Source organism: Anopheles ziemanni, chromosome 3, assembly GCF_943734765.1.
Source record: "Anopheles ziemanni chromosome 3, idAnoZiCoDA_A2_x.2, whole genome shotgun sequence".
Classification (NCBI taxonomy): domain Eukaryota; kingdom Metazoa; phylum Arthropoda; class Insecta; order Diptera; family Culicidae; genus Anopheles; species Anopheles ziemanni.
Window position 1 is genome coordinate 13,973,783 of NC_080706.1, and position 14,343 is coordinate 13,988,125.

The 14,343-nt window shown below is 47.8% G+C and overlaps 1 protein-coding gene across 1 annotated transcript; it reads left to right on the forward strand.

The window, feature by feature from the left end:
* Positions 1–1,725: 1,725 nt before the first annotated feature.
* Positions 1,726–14,080, forward strand: LOC131289869 (sodium/hydrogen exchanger 9B2). The gene is made up of 9 exons (XM_058319207.1): positions 1,726–1,736; positions 10,248–10,401; positions 10,468–10,552; positions 10,618–10,863; positions 10,928–11,100; positions 12,157–12,924; positions 13,000–13,122; positions 13,188–13,443; positions 13,505–14,080. Exons 1-9 carry the CDS (start codon positions 1,726–1,728, stop codon positions 13,657–13,659), a joined length of 1,971 nt encoding a protein of 656 aa, XP_058175190.1. The 3' UTR covers positions 13,660–14,080.
* Positions 14,081–14,343: the final 263 nt, after the last annotated feature.

Genomic DNA, 14,343 nt, shown 5'->3' on the forward strand with positions numbered 1-14,343 from the left:
CATGTGAAGCACACGGGGGAGGGGAAACGGCTCCGAACGGGTTGATATATTTATTCATGAGCCACGATGACCATATTAGTGCTGGACGGTGGTGGCAGCACGTCTAGTTCGTGCCTCCCCATGTGGGAAACGCATGTTTGTTCGCAGCGCCACAAGAGATGAGAGATCTGCTCCGGATTGCCGCGATCTCGCGATCTCAACCACCACCACCAGCGTCTAGTGTCGTGGCAATTTCGCGCCGTTGGCACACAAATCCCAGAACGCAGTGCGCACAGTGCGCCGTTGGCACAAAGGGTCACCTGAGTGGCTGGCATTGCTGGCTCGGATGGTCTGTGACTTGTTCTGGTGTTGGTTGGACATTCCGCACGAAATCAGCATGCGTCGTGTCATCGGCCCGTGGCGGCGACGACGATCGTTAGGCATACTGACTGGCGATAGGGCTGAGAACTGGAAGATACTTACACGTACGTACACACAATCTTCTCTCATCCTCATTATACCGAATGGCAACGCGCGGGTTAGTAGATACTTTCCCTTCCTCAGACCCCCCCCTCCCCCTCCCCCCCGTCCCCGCAAGCTTACTAATGAAATCAGAGCTCCAAAATGGCAGCGCTGGTTTAGTACATCATCGTTTTTAGTACGGTCGGCACCGGAGATCCACGGCACCCCTGAGGCCGGCTTCCTCCCGCCGTCTGGCTAGTGCGCGTGGTGGCAAATCGATCTCCGAACGACTTCGGGCCTGCGGATCGCCGGCCCGATGGTAGGGTGGCAACGTGCACCACTGCACGGTTCGGTTGGGCCCGCAGGTGTGTGAGCGTGTGCGCGCGGGAAGGCGGCAGGGCCAGAACAATAAAACATCACCAATTAGCCGGACGCGGGTGTTTGTTTCTAGTTTATAAATAAGGGTACCGAACCGTGGGTACCGAATAGTCGCTGGCAATCCGTCGTCCGGTTCGGAGATTTGTCGAGTGGAGTCCTGCGGCGATTCGCCTGGAGATCAAGCTTGGAATTGTGTATATCCTGTTGGGTTGAACGGGGGTTTTATTGTTATTGCTTGCGGGATCGTCGAAAACGAGTGTCACGATAAGGTGCCGAGTCAGGACTTAGGTGGTGTGCTTGAGTATCACAACGTTCGACGTTGATTTGTGCGGGATTTGTTTGATACACTTTTCTGGCACAAGTAAGGAGCTTCAGTATCTTGCTGCGTGTTGATCGCTGACAAAAGTCGCTCGAATCTATGCCAGTGCTTCGTGTAACCAGTGTACACTGCGTGTAGTCCCAGATATTGCGGAGATCATCAGCAGCAAGGTCTACCCAATATCCGTGTGCCCCCGGCCCGGCGCAGTGGATCAGAACAGATTGCATCGGCTAGGATCATCTCCATAAATACTTCGCAACAGCGGACTTGGTACTTAAAGTGAGGGGAAGAAGCCGTAAGTGGAGTGCTTCGGGTCGTGGTTGGCGTGGCGCGTGCAGCCACTCGTTATTCATAATTCGTCCTCTAGCGGCGCAAGCTCGTGACAGATCCCCCCCGAAGGCAGGCGGCCATTGCAGGCGTGAGATTAGGTGGTGACCCCCGGCGATCGGCCCCTTCTGTCCCCTGTGTCGCGGTGTGTCGAGTACCTCCGTTGCATTTCCTACCAGCTGCACGGTTGGCTTGCCGTTCCCGATCCCCCATTTTGGAGTAGTTGCAGCGACACCCGGACACCCTCCCGGAGCCAAATCATGAAGAAAACGTAATTATAGATCAATGCTTTGCACTTCTACACCCCTCCGAGCGCCCACTCATTCCCTTTACTCGTTCACAACACGCGTGCCACAACTTATTTTTTTCGAACTGTTTCCGCTTGTAACCGCACACTGCAAACAGTTCGATCGGTTCCCCATGTATCGTGCGACAGGTGGCTTCCGAGGGTGCGTTTCGATCCCGGCATCGATGGGGCATCGATGCACATGCACACGGAGGCATTGTTGCCCGGTAGTGCAATCGGACTAACACGGCGGCCCAATTGGTGCCGATTGATTGGTGTGAACGATTCCCACGACCTGACCGCAGCTGGAATTCGAGCTGTTTTCATTTGTGCTTGCACACTGAAAGCCTGGCGAATCTCGTGGGACCTCCGGGTTCAGATAGTTCGTTACAGTAGTATTCCTACATACATACCAGGCCAACCGGGGACGTTGTCCGCTCTCTGGCCGGTGTACCTTCCTCATCAAGTGCGAGGTAATTTTGTGCATCCCATCTCGAGTTGGCAGCACGAACCGAGAACTGTGCGTCAACGATACGTCGGGGTGCGTGCGTAGAGTACGATCACCTGACTGATGATCGGGTCAGCTTAGATCAACTCGGCTTTTCTGAGAGGCCTTCGGTAGGCCAGCAGTTAGTACGGTTTTAAGGTAGTTTAACATTACGTATGAAAATCGAGCATACATGACAATTAATAATTGAATTATGGAAGTAACTAGCAAAAGGCGAGATGAAGTATCTCTAAGTTAAATGAAGAACTTCTAACAAACATTCGTGGGATCTTGAGATTGCCAAACAATGATATACCTGGTCCTTTGTGGAATATAACAAAAATGTTCGAGGTTACTTTCCAAACAAAATTGTTGAAATATTGGTCCAAATTTTATATCTGAATAGTTGGAAGGTGCCACTTGCAGGCCATTGAACAATTAAAGCTAGAGATTAAATTGCGAGCCACTGCCAAGCACACGGTCGTTGCCGAGTTTCCACGGGGTTGCACCCCATTTAATTAGCAACATCACAATAAATAACACGCAACGGTTGGTTGAAAACATGCTGTTGTGGTGGAAAACATTAAACAAACCCGGCGATAAGCCGCTACTACAAGGTGCGACCCCGTAAAGTTGCGCACAATCATGTGTTGCCGTTCGGTGTGCGTGTGCAGATTGATAATTTCCCATTGCCATCGGTTGGCCGCGCCACTCCAAAGGGTGCCCAATTTTTGCCTTCCCAAGAAGGCAATCGATTGCGGGTCGGATTTGTGGCCACCCGGTGCTGGATAAAGTTTAGGCCAGGCTAAACTACCGGCAAAGGTCACCGTCACACACACGCCGGAGTGAAGCCGATGAGCGCAGGAAGGGACACGGACGTGTGCCGTTAATTGCGCCGCATTCGTTCGTTGCGCCGCAAATCATCGCCGTGTCAATCGTGGACTATCGTCCTCGGGGTTAAATGGGTGGGAAGACAGTGTACATGCGGGGTATAGATAGGGTCGTTCGGCACCTGGGCTACCATACCGAGCGTTATCAATGGGCTGCCTCTTGTGTAAAAATGCACCTCTTGTGCGCCATGGCAATTATGAAGCTTTGATTAATTGATTAACTTTTAATTGATTTATTAAATTCTGATGCACCGACGCACCAGGGTTCCCGCCCCGCTCACGAACCCTTCCCCTGCGGCGCGGCCGAGGGTGAGTCTGCAGCAATTAGCTGTAAATGGAATGAAAACACGTCTTGGGCACGCAGAATGGAACACGTTTCTGGCCGGGGATTCCCTTTACGGGCATCGCGGACTGCTGGCTCGCATTGCAGAAGGCGGGAAAAATCCGGTAGCCACGTTGAGCCGCGAAGAACACGAAGAAAAACACCCCTTGGCCGGTGACGAAAGTTGGCCATCCATCTTCGCGCCGGGCCTGTTCCCAACGCCACTAGCTCCAAAATGTGCGCGAGCTAGTTATACTGTTAGTGATACTTTTTCTTTCGTTATAATTTAAAATTAAGATCAGATGCAACCAAACCGGGCAGGAAGACATATACTGCTTTATAGCTGTGGCGGGATTTCTTTATCTGGATCGACAGCTCTTGCACTCAACATGACACTAGAGATGTTGTTGAAAGGCATGGTTTATTTTTTATTGCCTGAAACCATCTACGTTGTTTAGTTTGAATTTGTGCGAAACCCTTTTTGACTCTTAATTTATTCGTTAACCGAACCGTATTTGCTTTCATAATGATCGATTAAAGCGAGCAATTTTTATTAGATGTTAATCAAAAAGCTAGACCAAACCAGATGGTCAAAAATGGTGGTTCTCAAACTAACCGTTGGAGGATACTGACGTCATTCGTGGTCAAATGTTTTTTCCATGTCGTTTAACTCTTCTCGACTTTTCTCCCTACACGCTGGAACACTTATTAGCGTATAAACATAATATTCGCTAGATAGACAATTTAATTGACCCGTTCCAGTGACTGGGTCGTTAATGGTCATTGATATGTTTTTCCTTTCGGTCTACCACCGAATTGCGTCAAAATGGCGAACCCCATCCGGCCAGTATCCTTGACGTAATTGATCGTCGCCTGATGGGAGAGAAATTCAGCAAACACGCGACTCGCACGAGACCACCGACATTCGCAACAGCGGCGAAGAACGTGCCCCGAATGAACCCTGGCCAAACGCGAGTGCACAAAGTTCACACGTTTCGCCAAGTTGTCGTCGACGAGCAATTTAGTTGAGCCAAAGTGGCTCGCTCTGGACGCAACCGGAAAATCGATGCGGGGCGATCCCGAATGGAGCCCGGCATGTTGATGCTAATGCAATTGAATTTAACGCCATTTAATGTGTCCGTTTGGTGTGACGTACTATGAAGCGAAGCGGGTTCGTATCTTAGGATGAAGGAAAGTGAGTCCAATCACTCAATTGGATTTATTGAAAGCAATAGATTTGTTTGTCCCACTGCTCTAATTATGTCGTTCGAGTGTATTATTTTTTTGTTCATGGCAAACGGATCCTCGTGCTGGTGATGGGAGAGAGATAACCCTCGTAAAGGAAGTGGATGCATGATGTTTTATGTCTGCAGAAATGCTCGTGTGAGCATTTGATTTACATATAGGAATACAAAAATTGCCCCAATGCGGTACGTAACCTGTTCCCGTATGCACACACAGTTCATCGACCACCTTCTCCGACGCATCTTCCACTGGCAATCGGGTTGGTTCCGGTACTCTACCGGCTAGGTGATAAATGGTTACGTCCCAGCACCGGACCAAACAGCAATCGAGGGTCACGAAATAACCCTTCTTATGCAAACGCAGACGCAGGTGGTCATCTCTGCTCAAAAGCCATCCAAGTAACATCCTTTTAACGTCGGTTAGCATGTCAACAACAAGGGTGTCGGGAATTGAAGTTCCACTCAGATTGAACAAGCTGAATATAGACAGTTACGTAATCAGTCTAGATGTCGGTAAATTCGGCGAGCTTGGCATTATAAACAAAAATTCATCGCTAGCTTTGTGAAGAAGAGACGTTCCAACCATATTCCAAACCATTGACGGATTTAACCAACAGGTTTGTTTCTGAAAAAAAATCTAAGTATTTCTTTAAGTTTGTGAATAAAGTAATACTTTATTAGATAAATAAACTTTTAGTGTAATATTGCTTTTTAAAAATATCAAATTAACAACGATTTTCCAAATATTTTTTCTAATGCTCTATTGTACATTGAACCGAAAAATAAAATATTGTTAAAAGGATCGTTTAAGATACTGGTTGACATTTACGCCCATCCACATGCAACTGTGTCCGTATCCCGGGGTGATAGGAATTAGATTGCTTAGATCACTGCAATCTTGTCACTGCAATCTTGTGAAAACTTACAACCTCTGGGAAGACCTTTAGTAAACCAAATGGTAGCAAATTCGTAACTTTGCTTAGTATCCTCCGGAGTAGATGATCGTTGAGCGTCTGGACCTTAGCATCTGCGCTAACCCACCCTGACCATTTCCGTCCATCGTACAGTGCTTTACTGGGATGACGGTCGTTTGCGTCCTAATCCAATTGATTCTGGCTCCTCTTTCGGCGCAATCAGAACGATTGATCGATCGACTCGGCGAGCGATAATGGTTGGCGCGATTAGCACGATTGACGTTAGCCCACCCCGTTAGCGTTGTGAGCGCCCGTGGCACCTAATGGGCACCGGGATACCTCAGCCGGGGCGGTTTCGTGTCATCCGAGGCGTGCCAATTGGTCGGCCAATTTTTCGACTAGCATTATGTCACCTCGTTCGGGCATTCTGGGACGCCCTGCGTTGGCGGCAGGGAAGAAAAAGCTGTTAAACGCTTCGGTAATGCTTGGCGCGGTGACGTCCGCGGTGGGGTTTTCTGCTCGATGTTGGATGTAAATCGTGATCTTCTTGTTTTTTTTGTGGGCTACATGAGGCACTTTTTTCCTGTCGAGAGGAAAACGATGAACTTGAATAGTAGCGTTAACTGGATGCGATGTTTGAAGATCAATTCAATTATTTGCCCGCCACCGACTGCAGAACAACTACTACTGGCGGGAATTCTGTTTGAGTCTAGCGAGGAAAACACCGTTACCTAGTGGTGGATTATTAGCAATCCACGAGTATTTTGTCTCGACACTCTTTAGCATACTTATCACCACTGGGAGACCGTACGCCATGGATTGGGATGAGGTTTTTAACTCATCATTGTGCCATCATCATCGTGTCAGGTCTGATGCCGATCATGATGCCCGTTCTGTTTTCATGGCTGCGTATGTTTTCCGGTCGTGACTCACATGACTCACATGATAATGGCCGGACCGACGCGAACCGTTTATCACCTTGCAGTTCAGGAGATGGGAAAGTGCTCGGGGAATAGTAACTGCCACGTGTCACCATCGGAGAAGTTCATTTCTGGGGTGCACTCTTTTCCTCGATAATTTTCTTCTGAAGCGCTACTGACAGACATATAAATCAGTTTTAGCATAAGGTCACTTTTAGATTATCATAGTTTAATTTACATCAAATATTGATTACTTGAACAAATTACCATATATGCATCACGGTAAACCTTGCTGTCTCGGTTGAATAGAAACGAATGCGTAAATACATAAAAATACATCTTAGAATGGTTTATGAACTATCGTTAATTCTTTGCAATCGATTCTTATATACGCGCCCATATAATATCTACGATAATTGAGCGTGTTGTGCAACAACATGGTTTCGCAAAATAGCTTTGTGTATTCCGATCGATCCGCAAATCAGAGCAGATTACTCCGAAAGGCTTTCGCGAATGGTAATTGAGAACCAAAATAAACCTCCCTACACGAGTATCCTCGGCAGCAGGTGGAAAAGAAGAGAAAGAGCAGAAAGGTAGGGAGGATATGTTTCCAGTAGCACTTAGCAGCAATTTGAGCTCGGTCCAATTAAACCTCTACAGCCGCGGCTAAGCAGGACACAGCTCGCGATCGAACGCCAGATCGGTGGGCCTTTGTGGTGGTTATCGATTCGATTAGCAGTTGCTTAATGAATTAACACCTGCTTACCCATCGGCCAAATCGGTCCTTGTGCTAATAGCGTCTGTTCGTGTGGAATCCGACGGTTGGTCTGGCTTACGGCTAGAGCACAAGATCGCGCCAAGAAAGCAACCGCTCGAATTGATTTAGTAAACCAAGTGTCCCGATCGTGACTGCGGATGGACAATATACAAATTGATTGGCGATTACTCTCCCGATGCACTACGAACTCTGTTTGCCCAGTGTGGCATACTAATGACACAATCAGGTTCCTCCCAATCAGAGCACCATAATAAGGTGTTGTTCGCTATCGCTACTAACTATCTTCGTCAACAAATTCCTCCGGGTGTATCGGAGGTGTTGCTTAGTGTCTAAGTATTTCAATTATGAACCCCACGGTCGCTGGAGTTTTGCCTTATCGTGCGGCTAACATGATAATTAGAACCACCTTGACCCATTCCGATAGGATTGTGCCGAAGACGCATTTCGCAGGAAGGTTTCTAATGTTAATATTGACATTGACAAGTATTTTTCGAGCAGTCCGGATTGAACTGGTATTAGCCGTTCACTATCACACTAAAGATCTTATTAATTTTCGGAACCATTCAACTCAACCAATTGTCTGAAGCTCCAGACATCGCCTGCAGACATACTGATCGATTATGATTTGGGAAGCCTAAACGAAATAAGAATGAAATTACAGATAAACCTCGCCGCCGGCAGATGATCAATGTACCAGGTGTACCCATCAACAATGGCCATTCTTACAGTATCAAGAATATGCACCATCTTATGTAGACCACCATGGCTCTGCGTACCCGGTCCCGATGACGCAGTTGGCGGTAAAGCTGACGATCTGTCAACCGAAACTGGAGCAAACCGATTTCCCATGTCCATTCTATTATTTCCCCGCCAAACTGAGATAAGTCTGACACACCAGCGAGACATCGATCCGCACGATCTGAGACGCGATGATTACATCAATTCTCAGGTGCAGTTATCTGCAGCTCCCGGCCCATGAGGTAGACACCTGAGGTGGACTGGACACCACCAAAACATCCGGTTGGCTAATTGCTGGCACCCACCGGCTGGATCTCGTGACTCCCTGTTATTTGATAGTGGACCTTGTGCATTCGGCCGCCTAATGATACGCCACGGTTACATACCGGACTTGTGCTCCTACGATACGATCGTCGTATCGTCTGGATCGTCAACATTGGCGTAATCTTTTTTAGGCCATATCTTCTAAGTTGAAGGTTTTTAAGCCGTAGTGCAAGATTTGTTTCCTTAGTAGAGCAGTTTCAGCCATTTATGCCTCAAAGCAACTCGACCCTATTCGCCAACAGTTAAACGGAGCACAACCATTTCCATTTGTTATCTTTTGCCGTTGAAACGGGAACATGCATTGGATCGGATTTTTGTTTTACAATCTGATTTCTCACACCGACCGAAGTTCAAGTTCTAGTTCACTTCCCAATCGTCTGCCTGCAATGAACACTCATCGACACATACACATACACACCCCCGCACGTTCACTGCCACCGGCGAGGCAATGGCTGCCCGTGGAACAATAATTATTGTTGAAGCGTCAAATAAAGGGCGGGTCGCGAAGCTGCCGATTGTTCGAATTCCGCGGCGCACGGCAAGCGTGCAACCGAACTCGTGCACCTTTGGCAGGAACGTCAGCCTCCTAGGGGGCCATCTCCATCTGGCTGTCTGACTGGCTAGCTGGTACGGCAGAAGATACGAATGGAGTCGACGTCACCTCGACGCCACGTGGTTGCATCGAGTACATCGTAGTGGAATGGAGCAACGAATGGGAGGATATTCGCGCCGCAAAAAAGTACAAGACTCAACCTGGCCGAACATAGATCTCCAATCGATGATCTTATCACCGAGGCAGTCCCGATGGCAGGCTACCTGGTTATTACTTGAAGCGTGTAATCAATTTTAACCTTAGAAAAATGCGACCGGTCGTTGTCCGAGCAATTGCATCGGTAGCAACCAAGCAATTGCGTGAGACGTGGTTCTAAATCTGTCGATAAAACCCTCCCGAATTGTAGCTCAATGCGATATGCTGGGAGGCAAATTAGCTTTTCCAAAGGGCGCAATTTTCTTTTCTATCTCGGGGAGGGGGGCTTGTGGAAAATCGTTACGGAGATGCTCAGTTCATCAGTAAAGGGCGATTCAACTTCGATTACTACTAACAACTAACGATCGTAAGATATCACTGGCCTTCTGGAATTTAACTCTACAAACTCCGACTGAGTTCATTTTCCGCCATTTAAAATGGCGGCTGAGTGTTAAAAGTAAATTTGAGAGTATAAATATGCCCGCATTTCACGCATTTATTTGCTAGGCTCAAATCAGCAGTAGAAAATTGATAAGACCAATTTATAAACTTTAATTTCTGTTTTGGTTTGCTTAAAAATTAATACCTGAAACATATTATATTTTTATATTAGTTAAACCTGCACAAACACTGTAAAGATTGTTGGCACAAACAAAATAAAGCAAATTTCCCTTAGTTAACATGTTCTACATTACAAAACGCCTCTCTAAATTAGGGAGACTGTTCAAAAGTATGAACTGTCCATGAATAAAGTGTAGTAAATTGAATAATAATAATATAAAAAATGGTTCCTAGGAGAACTAAAACTAATCGATAACATTCAGCTTGAAGGTTATTACTACACGTACCAACATCACAAACTATTATACGAGCATATTACAACCAAGTCAACAGACAACATCTTATTTTCCTCTTAAACATAATCTAGATATAATAGTTGGCCTATCCTGCAATATTTAAAACTACATTTTATTCAGAAGTCGTAATTTATGTTGATTATTTATAACAATTCATTGATAATGAAAATTTGCGCATAGTTATATTTGTGGCATTTCGCAACATATAGCTTCGATTAACAAAACTTTCAACTCAACTAACAAAATGTTTGCATACCTTCGTTTTTCACTTCAGTATTATCAAAATGCCTTCGGAGGAAGGGAACACGTCCTCCCACTCGTCCAGCGGGGATACGAAGCGCAAGGTCAGCATCATCACTGAACCGGTCGTCGAGCGATTAGGCCACGATAACCTGGCGTTCGAACAGAACAAACGGAAAATATCACAGGTACAGGAGAGGTTTGGTGTGGCAAGAGTTTTCCTTTAAAATTGTTATTTGTTTTTCTCCCAACAGCAATCGCACCATTCCGAGGATGGGCCAGTCCGGAGGAAAAGTAACTTGCACAACAACAACTTCGACACCTCCTCTTTAAACAGCGGTAAGGGAATGTGACAACCTAGTAGTCATTTTCGGTTGCTAATGACTGCATGATTGTGTCCATAGATCGCTACAATGGGGAAGCGGGAGGCCGGGCCAAAAAGCAGTCGTTCTCCGAGGCGCTGGAAAAGATCGAGCGAGACTTCGACAACTCCCGGCTGGAGCAGTCCTGGATCTACTCGCTGTGCATGCGGTGTCGGGTCGAGTACACAACGCCCTCGTGGGAACCCCCCGGCTGGCAGAAGATCTGCCCCTATCCGCTGTGCCCGTCCTACCGCCAGTTTGCCCGCATCCTGTCCATCATTCTCATAGGTAGGGGTTTTCGTTTCGTTTGGTCGTTTCATGTTCTGATACCGACGATCACGGACCATTTCAGGCGTCCTGCTCTGGGTAACGGCGTACGTTATCATCGGCGATTCGGCCGCACCGGGTGGACAGCTGTTCCAGCTCGTCGTGCTGACGGTGGCCGCCAACTTCGGTGGTTTTCTCATCTCGCTCACGACGTTACCGCGACTGATCGGGATGCTGATGGTTGGCATACTGTTTCAGGTGAGTTTCCCACGTGCCTCGTTCCGGGAAGTCCATTCAGAAGTGTGAGCGCGCGTAAACAAACCGCCCACAAATCCGGTTACTTTCTTTGAGTGAGTTATATATTCCTGGTGGAGACAAGAAGCAAAAGCAAAAAAAAAAACAGCCAACGAGATGGGGCAGTAAATGCCGCCGTCTAAGAATCGGCGAGATGACCCAAGACCTTCCCCGCGCACGACTCATTAGGCTCGAAACGCAAATGATCGTAGATAATAAATTAGCTCTACGCTTCGGGATACGGAGCCATTCGGTGGTGGAGGCAAAATTTGTTCCACATTACGTTTGTGGCAGGTCCCGGCGGCTGCAAGCGTACTGTGGCACGCGGTTATTGTATTACGCGTGCTCTGCGAACCCGCAAGGAATGCGCGGAAGATTGATGAAGTGATGATTGCATATGCATTCGCCGGTGATCGGTGCAAAACCTCGGCCATTTTGCATCTGCTTAGACGAGGCGCTTGGTATTTATGAGCCAGTGATTAAGTGCAACTTAATCCGCCGGTGTGTTGGGTATGAAGCGTAAAGGAAGCCACTAGCTGCGGCGTGGCAGAGCAATGTTTGGAAAATCTGGAGCAAGATAGAAGTTCATTTAAACACTTATTATGCTCGGAATGATTATCAAATTTAGAGACGTTAAGGAAAGTTTTTTTGTTTCTTCAAGGAATCACGGTTTGTTACTATGGTCGTTGGTAAAATTAGATAAGATAAGAGATTCTGGGAAATATCAATGCTAGCTTACAAGCAAGGTTACAAATTTCCCGCTTGAAACATTTAGTGCAAGCCCCAGAAGAGCTGTTCCACGTTAAAAAAAATATCGGCTTACATTTTTGAGTAACATTTAAAATATAAAAAATAGCTAAATTCGTTTTATGGAAAAAGTTAGAACGTTATTTAGTTCGTAAAACAACGGAATTGTATGCTTAAGCATTAAAATAGTATTAGGTGTCATATCCAATGCATTTATTCGATGCACCCTAAAAGTAGGCTAAACGCACAACTTCAAACGCTTTCGCTTTGCAGAACGTTGGATGGGTGAACTTGGACGGCGATTTCCAGGTCGTAACGGCCGAGCTGCGGAAGCTGGCACTGGTGATCATTCTGGTGCGAGCGGGGCTTGAAATGGACCCGACGGCCTTTAAGAAGATCTACAAAACCATCCTGAAGCTCGGCCTCATCCCGTGGTTCGTCGAGTGCTCGCTGATCGCGGTGTGCGCCCGGTTCTTCCTCGAGCTGCCGTGGATGTGGAGTATCCTGCTCGGTTCCATCGTCGGAGCGGTATCGCCAGCCGTCGTCGTGCCCTGTCTGTTTCGGTTGCGCACCAAGGGCTACGGTGTGGTGAAGGGTATTCCGACGTTGATCATCGCCGTCGCCGGTATTGACGATGCGGTGTCCGTGGCCGGGTTCGGTATCATTTCGAGCATCATGTTCAGCACGCAGAGCCTCGGGCTGCAGATTGCACAGGCCCCCGTGTGCATCATCGGTGGGCTAGGGTTCGGGGTCGTTTGGGGTTTCCTGTGCAAGTACGTGCCAGAACCGGGTGATGCGTACGTGGTGCCGATCCGTACGCTCATGCTGTTCGGCGGTGGGCTACTGGCCGTGTTCGGAAGCGAAAAGATACACTTTGAGGGAGCGGGACCGCTCGGTGTGGTGTTTGCCGCGTTCACCGCCTCGTACTTCTGGTGCGGGCAGGGCTGGGAGCTGGAGGATAATCCCGTTTCGACGGCATTCGAAATCTTCTGGATGATCTTCGAGCCGATCCTGTTCGGTATTACCGGTGCATCGATTAAGGTAAGGGTGCAGTGTGCGTGCTTATCGAAAGTACCGCTTCAATTGATCGTTTGTTCCATTATCATCATTCGTTAGATTGTCGAATTGGATCCCCACATCGTGTCGATCGGAGTCGGTAGCATTTACGTGGTGGCTGTGATACGAATCTTGACGACGGTCGCAATCGCTTTCGGTGACAAACTGAACGTGAAGGAGAAGGTACCTTTAAACGGCACAGTGGTGTCACGAAAACGTGTCTCTCACACGATCGTTCCATTCCGTAGATTTTCGTTGCCATCTCCTGGATGTCGAAGGCAACGGTACAAGCGGCACTCGGTCCGGTTGCGCTGAAGACGGTCATGTCGAACGAGAACCGCACGGAGGAAGAGGTCCACTACGCCGAGTTGGTCAAGATGGTATGCATCCTGAGCATCATCCTGACGGCACCGCTCGGAGCCATTCTCATTTCCGTGACCGGCACGAAGCTTCTGAAGAAAACGAAACAGCAGCTCGAGCCAATGGATGGTGAGTTTACGCTAGGTGTTAGGATCATATCCGGAAATCCAATAAAAAAAAGGGTCCAATCCGTTTGCTTCCGCAGGCTGGCGAAGAAGCCACCGGCCGTCGCTGCACGACATCAGTATCATCGACGAGGAGGAAGAGCGAGAGGACATCGAGGGCATTGCGGATGAGGATACGGCCGCCAACACACTCTCCAACGCCCAGCCGGCTGCTGCCTTCACCATCACGAAGTAGAGATGAGCGTCACCAGCGTTTCGGAGCTCGTTTCGGTAACGGATCTTTTGATATTTACGCCCGTTTTGCGTGGCATTGCGTGGAAGACACTCGCTTAACCCAGGTGGACAAACGTACCGATCAAAATGAGCTCTTCACCATCTTACCGTTGTAAGTTAAGGAAAATGGACCGAACAAAAAGGCCCGGGAGTAAGATGCCGATCAGAGAAGGAATAGTATCAGGGTTGCTAGGATACGACGGGTATGCGAGTGTCGTACTGCTCGTGTTTTGTTTTCTTTGAAATACCGTATTTACTGTAATGTAATGTAAAATGCTTAATTGTTATGGGCCTGGCACAATGCCATCTTTTAAATGCCCCCAACCATTCCGAGTCCAACGACAAAATCAATCATAAGGAACAACCTATTTTACCCAAGGGGAGAAAGAACTATTTCCCCCAGCCGTTGATTACCGAAGGATAGGTTTTGTTCGCAAGCGATTCAATATATTGGAGCCATACACTAGGACTAGAAGGGAACCCATATCCGCAGCGAAATGGCGAATATGCAATTAGTATGTATCCACCGGAAGCTAGAACGATGGAGTGTCTTGAGCAGTGTAGTAGTGATAAATACATTCCTAGCGGGGATGCGCCCCGACGGTGAAATAGTACTCGCAAGCGCAAGTAGTAGCAAGTAGCACTG

Excerpts from the sequence above, each read along its gene's own strand:
- LOC131289869 (XM_058319207.1), top strand. Across the intron at positions 12,925-12,999 it reads TTACCGGTGCATCGATTAAG|ATTGTCGAATTGGATCCCCA; the intron begins GTAAGGGTGCAG and ends ATCATTCGTTAG. Across the intron at positions 13,123-13,187 it reads AACTGAACGTGAAGGAGAAG|ATTTTCGTTGCCATCTCCTG; the intron begins GTACCTTTAAAC and ends TCCATTCCGTAG.